This window comes from Mya arenaria, chromosome 12 (assembly GCF_026914265.1).
Source record: "Mya arenaria isolate MELC-2E11 chromosome 12, ASM2691426v1".
Taxonomy (NCBI): domain Eukaryota; kingdom Metazoa; phylum Mollusca; class Bivalvia; order Myida; family Myidae; genus Mya; species Mya arenaria.
In genome coordinates this window covers 7,462,669-7,481,734 of record NC_069133.1, presented here as the reverse complement: position 1 = coordinate 7,481,734, position 19,066 = coordinate 7,462,669, and the positions used below count along the sequence as shown (strand labels likewise).

General features: G+C 35.3%; 1 protein-coding gene across 1 annotated transcript; it reads left to right on the top strand.

The window, feature by feature from the left end:
- Nucleotides 1-9,794: 9,794 nt before the first annotated feature.
- LOC128211662 (uncharacterized) lies at nt 9,795-17,999 on the top strand. Its single transcript, XM_052916664.1, has 4 exons — nt 9,795-9,866; nt 10,448-10,612; nt 10,940-11,395; nt 13,774-17,999. The coding sequence occupies exons 2-4, from the start codon at nt 10,463-10,465 to the stop codon at nt 13,828-13,830; spliced, it is 663 nt and encodes a 220-aa protein (XP_052772624.1). The 5' UTR covers nt 9,795-9,866; nt 10,448-10,462; the 3' UTR covers nt 13,831-17,999.
- The last annotated feature ends 1,067 nt before the right edge of the window (nt 18,000-19,066 follow it).

Sequence of the window (19,066 nt, the reverse complement as noted above, 5' to 3'; positions counted from 1 at the left end):
CCAATCAAGTTTCACGGCCTGTAAACGCCAGCTCCACCACTTTACGGTGGTGCAAAGAAAAAGAGCTGTCGACACTTCCGTGGTGGAGCTGTGTCCTATGTTTACATGAACAAACGTGAGTATGACTTATATTTTATTTGATAATTTCATTTAACGGACATATTTCGAAAATTGGAGAATGTGGTACCGTGTAAGATCACTTCTACTGAAGGCTGGTTACTATGTCGTTTCAATATTGTGCAAACTGTGGTGCCAGGAGCTTTTCTCCCGAATCAGACTTGTGCATATTTTGAGATCTGATTGCATAGCAAGTACATAGCAAGTACATTTTCGGTGCTTACACACCCCGTAAGAACATTCTCACTCTATCTCGTACTCGGGGCCTAACCTCCCTATCAAGTTTCACGCTCTGTAAACGCCAGCTCCACCACTTTACGGTGGTGCAAAGAAAAAGAGCTGTCGACACTTCCGTGGTGGAGCTGTGCCCTATGTTTACATGAACAAACGTGAGTACGATTTATATTTTATTTGATAATTTCATTTAACGGACATATTTCGAAAATTGGAGAATGTGGTACCGTGTAAGATCACTTCTACTGAAGGCTGGTTACTATGTCGTTTCAATATTGTGCAAACTGTGGTGCCAGGAGCTTTTCTCCCGAATCAGACTTGTGCATATTTTGAGATCTGATTGCATAGCAAGTACATTTCGGTGCTTACACACCCCGTAAGAACATTCTCACGCATGCAAAAATAACTGTTATGTATAGTACCTATGCCGGAACACAACACAACTAATAAGCACTTCTTAAAAAGGAAAAATGCACATATTTATAAAAGTGGTGGCGCTGTTGCCCTAGTGGTGGCGCTGTCGAGTATGTTTTGCTCTTGAAGTATTATAAAAAGTTTTTGGAATGAATACAAAAGTTGCTATGTTTATCATTCATTGAACATAATGCTGGTATGCATACTACTTGCGGAAACAAAACTCTCCGCGAGCTACCTTAACCTTACTTAAAACTATTTCGAAACAAATTTTTTAATTGACAGCGCCACCACCAGGTGCTGTTAATTTTTAACATAGAACTATAAGTATTTATCATGTGTGTCCGGTTATGAGGGAGGTATTCTTGCATACCGGACGTGTGTTTCCGGTCATTTGTCCAGTGCTGGAAAAACGCATCTTACAACCCCCATGTAAGATGAGTTAAGCGCAACAACGCGCTTCTTCTTATTTCTTTTATTGTATGGTTTATGAAAAGTACATTATTTCATTTCAATAAAGCGCAATCAAATAAATAAGTATGCAATTAATTAAAACTGATAATGAATAATCGTAAAAACGCGATTTAAATTGTTACTATTTGACACCAATAGTGATTTAAAATTACTGCGCTTTATGACGTCAGTAAACAAGGTTTCACGCGCTTTTTGGTAAAATGTACAAAAGTGCGTTTTCTATGTCAATTCTTACACAAACTGATAATTTTAGTTTCAAGAAAAAATATCAATCATGTTTTTCCGGTCCGGAACGAAAAATTCGTCCTTCGGTCACGCTGCGTGGCCTGTAACTCGGCAAACCTCGTTACCGGCTTACGAGCGTGCACTCGGGTCGGATTTTTCCATCAATACCGGACACACATGGTAGATACTCATAGTTCTATGGTAAAATTAACAGCACCTAGCCGTTTGTTTTCGAAATAGTTTTAAGTAAGGTTAAGATAATTCGCAAAGAGTTTCGTTTCCGCAAGTAGTATGCATAACCAGCATAATGTTCAATGAATGATAAACATAGCAACTTAAGTATTTATTCCAAAAGCGTTAACTTTTTATATTACTTCATACGCAAAACATACTCGATAGCGCCACCACTACTCGACAGCGCCACCACTAGGGCAACAGCGCCACCACTTTTATAAATATGTGCATTTTTCCTTTTTAAGAAGTGCTTATTAGGTTTGGTTGTGTTCCGGCATAGGTACAATACATAACAGTTATGTTTGCATGCGTGAGAATGTTCTTACGGGGTGTGTAAGCACCGAAATGTACTTGCTATGCAATCAGATCTCAAAATATGCACAAGTCTGATTCGGGAGAAAAGCTCCTGGCACCACAGTTTGCACAATATTGAAACGAAATAGTAACCAGCCTACAGTAGAAGTGTTCTTACACGGTACCACATTCTCCGATTTCCGAAATATGTCCGTTAAATGAAATTATCAAATAAAATATAAATCGTACTCACGTTTGTTCATGTAAACATAGGGCACAGCTCCACCACGGAAGTGTCGACAGCTCTTTTTCTTTGCACCACCGTAAAGTGGTGGAGCTGGCGTTTACAGGGCGTGAGTTTAACTCCCTTACAAAAGGATTAAGCTATAAAGCTCACTATTTTTGTTATGGTATAAGATGAGTATTATTTTTATTTCAATCAGTTTTAAAGCTGCACTCTCACAGGTTGAACGTTTTGGCAACTTTTTTTTATTTTTTGTCTTGGAACGAGCAGTTTTTGCGTAAAGTTCTGAATACCAGCGATAAAAGACTGATGACAAAAGATCAGATCGCAGATTTTCATATTTCCGCTCCAAAATTGATGTTTTATGCATTTGTTTTAAACCGTTAGTAAAACATTTAATTTGGAATTGAAATTTGAAAAACTGCGATCTGATCTTTTGTCAACAGTCTTTCATCACTGATTTGCAAATATTTACGCAAACATTTGCTGATTCCAAGAGAAAAAAATAAAAAAGTTGGAAAAACGATAAATCTGTGAGAGTGCAGCTTTAAGACTTTGAAAGGAAATTACTTTAATGATAATCATGATGAAATATTTTTTTTTATTTTTTTTAACAAAATGCAATTAAGTACTTTAGCTTTAGGAAATAAGAGATTTAAGCTTTTTGTGGTTTTACTTTTTCGAGAAATTGGGCTCGGGGTTTCAACTTCAATATTAACAATTCATCGTCGTATCAAAAGACTGAATCCATATTTCAACAGTTTAGTCTGTCGCAAGTAATGATTGAGTTTACTCATTCCACTAAATCTTCAAATAACTATAAGTAACTTATCGATTTATACGTGTTTTCGTCACCCATTATTGTGTCATTGAACGGACCATTGACGACGAACGAAAGCCGCCGGACGATGGATCTGTCACCAAAGCTCACCAGTGAGCACTTCGTACCATTCGGAACTCCTCGGCCATCTTTTTATCGAAAACAATTGGCCGAGGAGTTCCTAATGCACTTCGTACTATTGCAGCTAAAAATAGTTCTCGTGTTGGCTACGGAACAAAATCCACTCATGGTGGTACATGTATCTAGTCTGTTGCAAACATGTACACCTATAGCTAGCAGCCAGACAACTCCGGTGACAGAACGGGCCACGACCCCAAGCGCCAACCAAGTGCACTCTGGGGACGTTCTTCCGCCACCTTCCGAATACATTCAAAATGATGTCAGGCGACGGACATTGACTCGTGTAATGAGAACATCAACATTAGATCGTGGAATGTTTGCGGTCTTATCGTTTAAATTTTCCTGAATTTGTTGAACTGATCAAATGATATGTTTGTTTGTTCTCAATGTAAACTTAATTAATAAGATGATGTTAATATGGATCGGAGACTCTAGAAAAGAAAATTATTTACAAAAAAACTGGTAACCTAAACACATGTATTTGTCAATATATCACTAACTTAATCATAAATTTGATAAATGCTTTATCTTAAGTAGCTTAAGTATTCCCTAATCCTATAACACATTAACCACAACAGACAAAACTAGGCGTAGTCGTTATATTCAGCATCAAAGATATATGACATAAAATACAGTTAAATTATATACTGCAGTAGAAGCTTTTGTGTGCAGTTCATTTTTTGGTTGAACAGTATAGGTAAGTTAAGGTGCGACAAAACGACTGGCGTGATAGCAATCATCAGTGTACAGGTGGCGTGATATTATGCACCAGTCAATTGTAACCAAGGCCCCACCAGGTCCGGGGAACAGCGGGGACTTTAACTTTCGGTCCAGCCAAGCCCGTGTAAAATCCCCGCCCTGCAGGGACGAACCGCTGGTAAAATCCCCGCAAATGCCACCGCATCCCAGGGACCCTAGGTTATGCCCATTCCCGCTATTTTTGGCCCGAAGACAAAACCACCGCATTCACCCGGAACTGCGGGGCCACCTGGAAGGTAAAAAGACGGCCCATTTCCCCGGCTATCCCCGGTATACCCCCGGACCTGGGGGAGGGGGGCGTGGTTAAAATTGAATGGTGGTGCATTAGTCAAGAAGAGCGCTTTTATCAATTGCATGAGCCAGAGCGGCGTGTGATCTGCCCAGAAGAGCGCTTTCATCAGCGGCATGAGCGGCGAGTGATCTGCCCAGAAGAGTGCTATCATCAGCGGCATGAGCGGCGTGTGATCTGCCCAGAAGAGTGCTATCATCAGCGGCATGAGCGGCGTGTGATCTGCCCAGAAGAGTGCTATCATCAGCGGCATGAGCGGCGTGTGATCTGTCCAGAAGAGTGCTATCATCAGTGGCATGAGCGGCGTGTGATCTGCCCAGAAGAGTGCTATCATCAGCGGCATGAGCGGCGTGTGATCTGTCCAGAAGAGTGCTATCATCAGCGGCATGAGCGGCGTGTGATCTGTCCAGAAGAGTGCTATCATCAGCGTGTGATCTGTCCAGAAGAGTGCTATCATCAGCGGCATGAGCGGCGTGTGATCTGCCCAGAAGAGTGCTATCATCAGCGGCATGAGCGGCGTGTGATCTGTCCAGAAGAGTGCTTTCATCAGCGGCATGAGCGGCGTGTGATCTGCCCAGAAGAGTGCTATCATCAGTGGCATGAGCGGCGTGTGATCTGTCCAGAAGAGTGCTATCATCAGCGGCATGAGCGGCGTGTGATCTGTCCAGAAGATGGCAAAGCCAATTATTTTTGCCCGGTTGTGATGATAATACCAAACGGTACCTTTATTGCCTTATTAAAGTGACTCGCTCATGTTTTGGGACCAAAATTAGTTTTCCCGGTAATGCATCTGAAAACACTTATTTTTTATCATTACTCTATGATATCGAATTTGCAGAAAAAAATACAGTTATAGCATAAACAATATTTTGGTTTTAGTAGGGTTCGAGACCATGACGGTAAAGTCAAGAAAAAATAGAACACAGCCTGCTAGTCCACACGGCCACCGGGTCATTTACAAAAATGGTGGATATGTTGACCTTGTAAGGATACATTGATACGCGGTTACATTAATTACAACTGGTTACATCGGTTACATCGAAAATTTTCAAAGTTCAACATCAAAAATCGAGTTTTCAGGTGGACACATGATCAGAGTTACATTGGTAACCGCGTATCCCGCTATTTGAGATAGAAAAAAAACACTTTTTCAAACTTTTCAGAAACTTTGCTGTAACACATTGTAACTAATGTAAATGCATAACTCTGATCATATGTCGTCCTGAAAACTCGATTTTTGATGAAAATTTTCGATGTAACCGATGTAACCAGTTGTAACCAATGTAACCGCGTAACCCGCTATTTGGGATAGAAAAATACACTTTTTCAAACTTTTCAGAAACTTTGCTGTAACTAATGTAACTGCATAACTCTGATCATATGTCGACCTGAAAACTCGATTTTTGATGAAAATTTTCGATGTAACCGATGTAACCGGTTGTAACCAATGTAACCGCGTAACCCGCTATTTCAGATAGAAAAAAACACTTTTTCAAACTTTTCAGAAACTTTGCTGTAACTCATTGTAACTAATGTAACTGCATAACTCTGATCATATGTCGACCTGAAAACTCGATTTTTGATGAAAATTTTCGATGTAACCAGTTGTAACCAATGTAACCGCGTAACCCGCTATTTCAGATAGAAAAAAACACTATTTCAAACTTTTCAGAAACTTTGCTGTAACACATTGTAACTAATGTAACTGCATAACTCTGATCATATGTTGATCTGAAAACTCGATTTTTGATGAAAATTTTCGATGTAACCGATGTAACCAGTTGTAACCAATGTAACCGCGTAACCCGCTATTTGGGATAGAAAAATACACTTTTTCAAACTTTTCAGAAACTTTGCTGTAACTAATGTAACTGCATAACTCTGATCATATGTCGACCTGAAAACTCGATTTTTGATGAAAATTTTCGATGTAACCGATGTAACCGGTTGTAACCAATGTTACCGCGTAACCCGCTATTTCAGATAGAAAAAAACACCTTTTCAAACTTTTCAGAAACTTTGCTGTAACTCATTGTAACTAATGTAACTGCATAACTCTGATCATATGTCGACCTGAAAACTCGATTTTCGATGTTGAACTTTGAAAATATTCGATGTAACCGATGTAACCAGTTGTAACCAATGTAACCGCGTAACCCGCTATTTCAGATAGAAAAAAACACTATTTCAAACTTTTCAGAAACTTTGCTGTAACACATTGTAACTAATGTAACTGCATAACTCTGATCATATGTTGACCTGAAAACTCGATTTTTGATGAAAACTTTCGATGTAACCGATGTAACCAGTTGTAACCAATGTAACCGCGTAACCCGCTATTTCAGATAGAAAAAACACTATTTCAAACTTTTCAGAAACTTTGCTGTAACACATTGTAACTAATGTAACTGCATAATTCTGATCATATGTCGACCAGAAAACTCGATTTTCGATGTTGAACTTTGAAAATATTCGATGTAACCGATGTAACCAGTTGTAACCAATGTAACCGCGTAACCCGCTATTTCAGATAGAAAAAAACACTTTTTCAAACTTTTCAGAAACTTTGCTGTAACTCATTGTAACTAATGTAACTGCATAACTCTGATCATATGTCGACCTGAAAACTCGATTTTTGATGAAAATTTTCGATGTAACCAGTTGTAACCAATGTAACCGCGTAACCCGCTATTTCAGATAGAAAAAAACACTATTTCAAACTTTTCAGAAACTTTGCTGTAACACATTGTAACTAATGTAACTGCATAACTCTGATCATATGTTGACCTGAAAACTCGATTTTTGATGTTGAACTTTGAAAATGTTCGATGTAACCGATGTAACCGGTTGTAACCAATGTAACCGCGTAACCCGCTATTTCAGATAGAAAAAAACACTTTTTCAAACTTTTCAGAAACTTTGCTGTAACTCATTGTAACTAATGTAACTGCATAACTTTGATCATATGTTGACCTGAAAACTCGATTTTTTATGAAAATTTTTGATGTAACCGATGTAACCGGTTGTAACCAATGTAACCGCGTAACCCGCTATTTCAGATAGAAAAAAAACACTTCTTCAAACTTTTCAGAAAATTTTCTGTAACTCATTGTAACTAATGTAACTGCATAACTCTGATCATATGTCGACCTGAAAACTCGATTTTTGATGAAAATTTTCGATGTAACCGATGTAACCAGTTGTAACCAATGTAACCGCGTAACCCGCTATTTCAGATAGAAAAAAACACTTTTTCAAACTTTTCAAAAACTTTGCTGTAACTCATTGTAACTAATGTAACTGCATAACTCTGATCATATGTCGACCTGAAAACTCGATTTTTGATGAAAATTTTCGATGTAACCAGTTGTAACCAATGTAACCGCGTAACCCGCTATTTCAGATAGAAAAAAAACACTATTTCAAACTTTTCAAAAACTTTGATGTAACTCATTGTAACTAATGCAACCGCATAACTCTAATCATATGTCGACCTGAAAACTCGATTTTTTGTAGTTGAACTTTGAAAATCTTCGATCGATGTAACCGGTTGTAACACAATTTTCAGCATACACGCCTTACAATAAGCCAGTGTAACCACTGTAACTTTGGTCTTATAGGCGTTACAATATTCGAAGGTTTCATTTTATAGGCCCATTTTGTGCCCTATCTCCAGCTATGTTAAATCATTAAGATGATTAATTATGCCGAAAGCTCTTTTATCCATAAAACATCAATTTTCGAAAGTAAATATAAAAAACTGCAATCTGTTTAATTTGTCAGCAGTCTAATATCACTGGTTTCCAGACATTAACGCAAAAAATGGCTCGTACCAGTGGCGGATCCAGGACTTTCTAAATGGGGGAGCAACTAATTATAAACATATCAAACTTTTTTGGAACGCATTATTTTAATCATATAATGACATGGAATTAATATTTGTCTTCACTGTCAATGATGTTTGGCATCAATTGAATTAAAAAGATAGCATTTACTGATCTGAGATAAACCTTTCAAAAAGCAACAGCGATATCTTGCCGGTTTGGGGAATCAAACCACGGTCGACGGATTAACAGGCTAAGACGTTAACCACTCGTCCCACTGAGACACACATATAAATGCCGTAGAATAAATGCTATATAAACCTACAGTACATGTATATTGATTTAAGTCATACGAAGTAAAAACAACTTGACAACAAATTCCAAAAAATGGTTTCAAATATATTATTATGTATTAATCTATAAAGGCCCTAGCATAATTCCGAGAACTGGACAATAATAAAGACCGAAATGGAAAGTTTCAAGACGGCAATGTTTTGAATTTAAAATTTTGTTAAATGCACGTCATGCACACACATATCTTGTTGATACACAGTGTCATTATTAAAAGCAATGACGAACATATAATGTGCATATGTTAACAGTTTAAAACAACTTATATTTGATTTTCTGGTATTTGATATATATTCTGAAAACAGTAAACTTACGCGTATAACTGCAGCCATATTTGTCTACATTTGATCAGCTGTCTGTGTAAAATGCGGCGCCGATTTTTCATTATCGAATGTTCGGGCCCCGATGACTTTTTCGTGTCGTATACTATATTATACTTTTCGTAAACTAGTATGCGATGTACCATATCAGATATTAATTATGCATTTCTGTATTTTGTGTTATAAATTGTGATGAATTGCATGATTATCAACCACACTATATTGCATATATAAATATTGAACAGTTCAAACATGTCCTATACACATATATTATGTAGTATCATTGTATGTGTTTATCAACTGTAAATAAGTTTCGCTTTTCAAAATTGGAAATAAATAAGATAATCAGGTTCAATTGTTTATTTGCTCAAATGCTTATATTAAATTTAAATTGTGACAAACAACTTATTTGTACAATTAAATCAATAAAGATATGCCCTAAAAAAAACATTACTTGCCGGCCCGCTGGGGAGGGGGGGGGGCACGGGCCCTCTGTGCCCCCCCCCCCGGTAGACCCTCCACTGCGTACCATGACAAAAAAGTTGTCAAAACGGTCAATCTGTGAGAGTGCAGCTTTAAATGTCTGCATAAACAGTTTACAGATTGTTGCCATTACTTTTAATAACACATCGCGTATATTCATCATAGCCAATCATTGGAAGATTGTCACGCAACACTTGTAATATAAACTTGACAAATTATCATTTGTGAACTTTACAATTATAATATGATTATCTAGTGAGTTCTCACCATTTATGTGCATCAGTGCGCCCACGGCAAACTGTACTTAACGTTCACTCAGTGCGGTGTACTCATCCGTGCAAATGACCCAATTATGAGCCTCACCGAACTACTTTCCACTTGTTTACCAACACGGTGCGCTAATTATGGAAAACAAATACATGCGCGCTGTGTTTTATCGGAATTCATCGATTGATAAAATATACAATTCATACAATTATATATCTAATATATCGATTATGTAAATCAATGTTATTGAAACGGGGAAAGTAAGCTACAAAAGTAGAATTCTTATGGAACTATGTTTTGTGCCGCAGAAGAATTTGTCGTTTTTAGGTCAATATTTACATTATCCCAGGACCAAGGAGAAAGAATTAAAGAGAAGGTCAGAAAAATCTTAAAATCTTACATATTTAACAAATTTCAAGAAAGTTTGATGGTAAATTTAAATTTTCACATCACTTACCTCTCTTCTTGGCGTAAATTTTAAGAGAGACAATGATTTCATCCCAGTATATTGACTGTTTTTATTACCTAAACAAAGAATGAGTAATGGCGCCGATCCAGCTGTTATTGTTAAGCGATTGTCAATATAAACTTTTTTGAGATGATTCTTTTAGTTTTTGTGCATGCCGATGGACCAAATTAATTCATATAGTTTTAAAACGTTGTATTTTCTGCTTCTATTACCATAACCTGATTATGACTAACCAAAAATGAGGTAAGAGATTGCACAATTTCAAAGTCCTGTGTGTAAAGTCTAGTTACCCTTAGCGGATCAGTAAGAAACAATGCATTATAATAAATGTTTTTCACCAAGAGCTTGGAACTTTAATACAGGAGACTTGTGACAGCTAATGGTTTCAGACAGGCACCTTGAACAGCTCCCACCCCTGGGATTATCCTGGTGAGGCAAGACATTTACAAGTGTGTAGTAACTTTGGACTCTGCTTTGTTCCCTTTCAGTTGTAAGAAGTCGCAATGTGCAGGGCGAATATGCAAGATGAGCGTTGTCTAGTGGACCAAGATCCACTGTTGACGAACGTTCCCCAGCTTGAGGGTGTGAACCAAGTTATTGATGTCTCAGACGACGCCTGGACAGCTGATGAACTCGAAAATGCTGAGAGACAGGTTATTCTCAACTAAAGACTAAACTTTCTTGCTCTGTTACTTCAAACAAGAGTAAAACCTTTGTAAAGTTTTATGGTTCAATGCATTGAGTATTTCAGTACAACTTTTATTTACAGAAACTTATGCTATTTTGTGGGAATATTTTAAAAGAAATATGGATACGATGCAAAATGTAGATTTTATACTTTCATAACGTTAAATTATGTGACCTCATTAAACCAGAGTTCTCTATAAACTGATAAGTGGTGATCTTAATTGTTAATATTATGAATATATATATATTATTATTATTATCATTATGAACATATGTAGATTGTGTTTGTACAGGTTGAACAAGTTCTAATGGAGGAAGCATTTATCCAGGAGTGTTTTGAGGAAATGATGGAGGAAGAGGAAGACCGCTGGTTCCACAACACATTCGTGCTACACACTCCCCCGTCCTCTTCAACATTCATACCTGTAACACACATTCACCAGTCATCAGCAAGTGTCACCATCACGGACGAAGGACACACACTCCAATACATCTCACATGAAAACAGCATGCCAGCTTATCATACCAACCAGTATTCAGCCATTGAACATTCAACACCAACACAGTTTTATCAGCAGATGGCCTCAACATTAGGGAGCGTGTCTTACATGCCCACCAGCTCTCCGATCAATGTACTACCAGTCCCAGTGATGATTTCTGTCCCCATGATGACAATGGACCAATTCTACAATGCTGGTCTAGTCTGTCATAATTTTACTGATCTGAGTGTGGAGACAAAGCCAATACCGGTGAGTTGTATTAATTAATTTAGTTGAAAAGAAATAAGTTTTAACAAGTTATATGAATTCTATGCATTAAGAGTAATGAAGTCCACATATAAGATCGTTTGTGACAGTGACTATTAAAGGAACTTAATGCTGAATATACAATCTGCAGATATATTTAAGTATTTATGCCGGATATACATTTTTTAAAGGCACGTACTGTTTTCAAAAAAGAAGAGGGACAGTGCCTTTCTGATTTGTTAAGTGTGTAATTTTGTTGATATGTGAACAGGGTTTTTGAAGAATTAACCAAAGTTTCCATATCAAAACGGTTTGAATGTTATGCAATTTTTCTGTGATTTTATATTTCTTTTTTTCTAAAACAGAAATTTACCAAAAAATGATTTAGGGAATAAAAAAATTGCTTTGGGAATGTTGACAAACTTTGGTCCCAAGTAGGTCAGAAAACCACACTGTGTTGGTTCATAAAAACAAGTAGAGGTGAGAAAATTTGTATGTCAGTTTAATGGATGGACCAGCCCTCCCTCCGTCTGGTTTTATTGGAGCAGGCCATGATGAGTAATTACCTATTCTTACCTAACATCACGTTTAGTAATTGATTGTTTATTGACTATTAGGTGTGTCACTGTTAGGTATTTAATTGAAAACGATATATTGATATTATATGTCTGAATGTCCATTGTTGATGATATTGAAAACACCTGTCCAATTAAGTTCTATATTTCTAACTCGCTATCAAATTTAATTTCATAAAGCAAGACCTTGATATAAAGAATATTAAATATGTTGACAATCCATTCCACAATGTGTTTAAACATTTTTTGCAATCCTAAATATCAATCATATCTGTCAGAATTTGATTGAAGGCAATTTTGGTTTGATGAATAATATACAATAATCATAAAGTCATAGAAGCTGAATTTAAAGGGGCAATACGCCGTATGATGAAATAAAAAAAAAGAAAATTGTCAAAAACTGACATAAACTTGGTATCAATTTGTACAATGCATTGAAACTAACTAACTGAAGTACCACATAGTTAAACATTTGTGACAACCACATCCTGCTCATTAGGCATTATGGTGTTGACAAATTTATGTCAACTTCAATTTGTCCAAAGCCCACTCATTTGCTAATTACTAGCTACTTAATGGTGCAAAAACAGTGGGAAAATAAGGATAATATCATGATTTATTTTCCATATACAATTTATGTGCATGAATATGTAGGAGGTAAATGCTACACATCATTACGGACCTTTTTAGAGGTCCATGACAACATCATTTTTTTTGTAAAACAAAACTCATTTTGAAAGATGTGCAAGAGTGATGGAAGCAAGATGTGTAAAATAAACCCTGTAATATAAATGTAATAAAAAAAATTAAATCCAGAAATGGTAATTAAAATTGCAAAAATGTCTTGACTGCTTGAATAGTGTTTCAAGGTGATTTAAATAAAAACATTCAAGGTCCTGGAGATATATTTATAAATTAAATATTTAGTTCATTATTCATTCATGGCAGATTAAAATATTCTTGGCGATTCAACATCGTATTAACTGATGCTGATATGATCATGTCGTCTTGTCAACTTGTTTTATGTCAACATGACATGGAATAGCACATGTTATCAAAATTTGATCACCATCGACTTGTCCACTTATTAATTGGATGTGTTGAATTATTTTATGTTAGCATATTATAAGAATCTGTTATAAGAATCTGTTATGTGTTTCTCTGAATGGCGACCCGAGGGTACTCCTACAAGCTGGTAACGAGGCTTTCCAAGTTACCGGCCACACAGCATGCCATAGGGTTGGATTTTTCAATCCGGATTAGAAAAACTTGATTGCTACTTTTTTTCTCACACCTAATCATCAATTTGTGGTAAACACATTTTTGTATATTTCAAAAAAAATGTGTGCGACATTGTGTACTGCGTTATCATACATGAAAATGTGTTTTTGAAAAATATTTATTTACTATTTGAATCTTGCATACTTGATTGTGCTTTATTAAAATGGCATAATATACTTTTCATAGAACTATACAATAAAAGAAACAAGAAGTTGCAGTTGCACATAACTCATCTTATATGAGAGGTGTAAGCTGGTTTTTCCAGCACTGGTTACATGACCATAAACACACAGTATGCAAGAATAGCATGTAATATATATAGACTGAGTTTACAATGAACTAAGCGTACAATTTTTTTAGACAAAAAAATTGACATGTTCAGTAAATAAATTGACAAACATGTGGGAAAATGTCATGTGATGAATTGTTAAGTTGGCATAAATCAGTATGACCGCATGGTCACAACGTCAGTATATGAATGAACACTTTCATACATATTTAAATGTGTCTTTTGTTTACATACAGGGAAGCCTATTGAACCCAGATGCCCCAGAGTTTGTGCCCCGGGGGGTGTCAAGGTAGCCCCACCCACAGAGACAGCTTGTGTTGGAATTTTCTACAAAAGGGCTTTCCTCGAAACACGAACATTGCTGGCCGTCCGGGTAAAAGTGGTCGTGGTCAAGTGATAATTGTCTACTAAAGTGCTTAATATTTAAAAAACCCAATTATTAATTATTGATGTTTTATTGTATCTATGCATATGTATATATCAGAAATGATATATGTTCACCAAAAAAAGAACAAAATTTATTATGAAAAATAAGAACCAGATGCAATTATTTGTTCACATATTGATGGCATATGAAGTATTTGAATTGACTTGAGGGTAAAACGACTTGTGTGAAATGTGTCAGATAGTGGAAATAGCAATCGTTTACCTCCAAGTAACTAGGGCATTAGTTTATTGAACATTGTTTGTAAAGCAATGTTTGATAATTAGCTCACCTGGGCACAAAGTGCCCATGGTGACCAATTTTGAAAGATAGTTTGATTTCCGTCATCTGTCAGTCAGTGGTTGTGTATTTACTTCAAACAACACCATGTTCTTTGTTTACACTTGGCAGAAATTATGACTACATGTATCATAATGTTTCTTGGTATACACCCCAAAATGCCAACTTAACAGTATTTCACTCTGAAACACTATTTTCATTCTTGGAGTTTAAAATTTATTTATCAACTAGATATATAAATACATAATCCAGGAATTTTCTATTTGTTTCAAGAAAACTTTTTAGAAAGCAAATTGAATCTCAGGTGAGCCATCAAAAGGCCCATGTTGGCCTTCTTGTTATATGTGTTTTCTCCAGTATATGATACTGTGGAATCACAATGGTGCATAATCGTTTACTGGCCAGTTTTGGCTTTGTTTACATTTGTGCTATCTTACCTATCCCTAGCATACCTTGGCACTCAATCCTGTACGCTTCGCTGTAAAAGTATTATAAAATTGATTCTCAATTTCAGCTTTTTTCAATAAAGATTTAAGTCCTATTTTTGTAAAAAATAAAATTAACCAGTATTTCAGGTAAACACAGTTGAGGAAAAAAATTATGTTGCTAACTGTTACATTCCTTCCGAATTAAGATTAATATTTCGACTGTGCTAAATGCTCATAAAAAAACTAAGTTTGGTAAAACAGAAACCCTTGGTATCACCATGGCGATCATAGTAGCTAACGCAGCAAATGTGAAGTTATCTACAGAATATTTTCAAAAAATTAAATTGTCTTTAACATTTATTTATCATTCCTTTTATGCCCTTCTCAAATCCCATGCTAGTACCTAGTAAGGTTTGTGTGCCGAGGTGGGCTGGTTTTAGGGGGACACACTGTCTGTGATATGTGCTTCCATTTTGGGATGTGTTCTGTTGCCATGACAACGGGAAATGCATATTTATGTTCTGATTTTGAATGCTAAGGCCTATTTTGATGAATTAAATATTTGTTAACTGGTTCATATATAAAAAATACACAAAATATAAGTTTAAAAGTACATAAAAAAAATTATTTGTATTGTCCTGAATTTTTATCGAAAAAATATTATCGTGTTATTTTGTCAAATGCCTTGTAATAAGGTTTACAGATCTATTTCGCTGAGCTTGCATAATAAGCTATTATGCTTGCAATAAAACATTTGGTTAGCTATAATCATAGAATATTTAAATTCAGGCTTTCAAGGAGGCTTTTCCATATTTCTTGCCCTTAAAGGCCCTACTTTTCCCTTAGTTTTCCCTCGTTTTAAAAAAAATCCTACTTTTTTGTTATTGGTCACTTGAAAGCTTGTTAATAAAGGATTTTAGACAGTAATTGTTACCAAACGTTATGAAGCCTTAATGGATCTGAAAACTTAATCAATTTGCTTGGTGTTCTTTTTATCATGGAGTATGATTATAATTTGTAAAACAAAAATACAAAAAAATATTTTTTTCTATATGAAAATTCCAGATGTGGGGTGCATGTATATAAATATAGGTTAACTTATAAGTTTTGATTACTACTTGAACTTGTATCAACTTTAATAGAAGTTGATTTTCAAATTAAAATGTTACTGTTACTTAAATGGGGGATATTTTTGTACTTGGAATTTTCATCTATTTAGATCTTATTATCTTATTAAGTATGTGTTGTCCTGTTGGTTTTAACTATTTTATTCATTCACGAAATGGATTGTCACCTTCGCATTAATTGATTTACCATGTTTGTGATAGTATTATTTTTGCACATCATAGGATGTTTGGCATAACATAAAATATAACATGTTTCCTCACGCACGACCTACCTCAACATCAGCCCCACTCAAATATTCTTATAGTATAACAGGGCTTCCGTTAAAGGAAGTTTGGAAGAATATTACTCCCTAGAAATTGGTTAAAACTTCTAAAATTGATTCCTTGGAAGTACAAAAACTTCCATAATTTTGAAGAAAACTTCCAAAGTTGAAAGCTTGGAAGTTCATAAAATCGAAACCATTTGTCAATATTACTTTTATAGTCATAATTTCAATCAGTTTAAGTGTTTTTAAGTCAGATGAATTATAATAATATCAGTTAAAGTGAAAATTATTTGGTTTTTTATATATTTGTTGAAAAATAGCTGAAAAAGATATTGTATTATGGAGACTTAAACTTCCATATTCCAGTGTAAAACTTTAAAATTCTTAATGGAAGCCCTGGTAAAAAAACGTATTCTGACATCTTTTTTATTTTGTGCAACCAAGATTGGAAGGACAATATTTTGTTTCAACAGCATTCTAGATGAGGATGGGGGCTGTGGGGGGTTATTCTCTAAGTAATGTAAGCAGTAGGTTTTTATTCCGTCCGACCAACACCCATTCAATCTACACATACCTTGGTCGTGGGAGGAGAAACAAAATGTCTTAAGTTGTGCCATATAACGTCTGATATCATCATGTCGAATATGGCGGCATATATTACATAATTATAGGTGAGGTTAAACAGACTTCTAAGATAAATGCAATATGCCTGTTTACTTATAACGAAACTAAAGAAGTTCATGTAAGTTGTATTCACCCGTTTTCCCCAGCTGAATTTCAAGTGAAGAGAAGCGTTTTGGGATGAAGTATTTCTTGTTGATCTTATTCTAGACTTACTTGTTTTATAGCATGCTTATGTGCCATGCAGTGAACCTTTTTAGATCAATGGTTTATACATTCTATCAAATACCTAAATTGGAGATACCTTTCATCATGAAATTGGTCTAAATGAGCACCCAACTTTAGGGCATCTCCTATATTTACAATTTGAACAAGATAAAAGAATTATTAATCTTTATTCACAATGAGCATATGATAACAAAAACATTAGCTCAGTTAGCTATTTTAGGACATGAATAACAAACAATGCATATCATAATAAAACATAACAATGAACAGTTGTTGTATGTATGGACAAGTTTTAAGAAATATGACTATAATCGGACTTGTATAATACATTATGAACAATGCATGGGAAAATGATATAATTATAAAACAATTTTGTACTTGGAAAGACATGTCAAAATTTATGTAGATATATCAGATTTTCTTATTAGTGATTTTTGATTGTTAGAACTACACCTGTAATTGGGATGTAAATATTTAAAATAAGAATGATAATTAACAAAGATGTGAAATTTTGATGCCTGTCGAGAGGCGACCCAGTTCTATTTTGGTATCATTTCAAAGAGAATTATATGCAGAATAAAACATGGAAATATAAGGGGGAAAATTATATTACAAACAAACTTTTTTGGCCTTGAACAATTGCTAAATATATTTGATCACATCTGATTTCAGTTGAAATAAAAGAAGCAAAAATACAAACTACAATATTTTTTTTAAACACTTTGTTCATTCTTAACATATTAATTTTCAGTAAGCAATTCCCTTTCAAATGAAAAATAAATTCATGGGTTCTTGAAAATTAAACAGGATCATTATAGGAGTTATCAGAAAACTAGATCATTTGTTGGTTTGTGTTTATTTAAGACCAGTAACTCAAGATACTAATCAGTTGCAAATACACATACATGTACTTCTTGTCATATTTAGATTGCTTCAAGTGCTTGTGTTCATTTATTAGACTGAGACTTCTGTATTCAGTATTGCTTGCATATGACATGATCATCATATATGTGTTTTTACATGAATGTGCATTATTTTGTTTTTGTTATTTTAATAAAATGTGAAAATTCAAAATTTGTTGAAAGTTGTGTATGATGAATAATTTATTATGTAATTTTTGTAAACATGAAAAACGTATAGGAATATTGAATATTTTTTATTAGGCCATAAAAAAGAGTACCTGACTGTATGGGGCAACCTGACCCTGCCGGGCAAAACCCTTCGACCCTAGAGTGTGTTTTTTTATTCCAAATGCATCAGGGATGTGATTTATCCGTAACCAAAATATTTTTAATTGGATAAAAAGAAGTTAACGCCATGGTAGTCTAATAGACGTTTTATTCTTCCAATCTGTAACTGGTAATATTTCTTTTTTAGCTCTATTGGCCAAAGGCCAGAAGAGCTTATGCGATGGTAATGTGTACGTAGTATGTGCGTTCGTGCGTCTGTAAACAATTGCTTGTGAACACGATACAGTCTTCAGTTTTGATTGTATCTCGATGAAACTTGTACAGTATCTAGATATCGATTAGAGCTCGGTTCCTTTCGAAAACCAGCCAGACCCGCCCATGCATGCCTAGATTATGGTCCTTGATAGTATAACAAATGCTATTGTGTAAACAATTGGTTGTAAACACAATACAGTCTTCATTTTTGATTGTATCTCGATGAAACTTGTACAGTATCTAGATATCCATTAGAGCTTGGTTCCTTTCGAAAACCAGCCAGACCCGCCCATGCATGCCTAGATTATGGCCCTTGATAGTCTAAAAAATGCTATTGTGTAAACTCTAGCTTGTGAACACGATACAGTCTTCAGTTTTGATTGTATCTCGATGAAACTTGTACAGTATTTAGATATCCATAAGAGCTCGGTTCCTTTCGAAAACCAGCCAGATCCGCCCATGCATGCCTAGGTTATGGGCCTTGAAAGTATAAAAAAATCAGTTCGTCTGTTAACAATTGCTTGTGAACATGATACAGTCTTCAGTTTTGATTGTATCTGGATGAAACTTGTACAGTATTTAGATATCCTTTAGAACTCGGTTCCTTTTGAAAACCAGCCAGATCCGCCCATGCATGCCTGGATTATGGGTCTTGAAAATATAAAAAAATGCTATTTTTAGCTAAGTCTA

What these genes read in the sequence shown, in the direction of transcription:
- LOC128211662 (XM_052916664.1), top strand. Translation starts at nt 10,463, where the DNA reads ATGTGCAGGGCGAATATGCAAGATGAGCGTTGTCTAGTGGACCAAGAT. An exon ending in TCGAAAATGCTGAGAGACAG is followed by an intron (nt 10,613 to 10,939) that starts GTTATTCTCAAC and finishes GTGTTTGTACAG; the next exon opens with GTTGAACAAGTTCTAATGGA. An exon ending in TGGAGACAAAGCCAATACCG is followed by an intron (nt 11,396 to 13,773) that starts GTGAGTTGTATT and finishes GTTTACATACAG; the next exon opens with GGAAGCCTATTGAACCCAGA.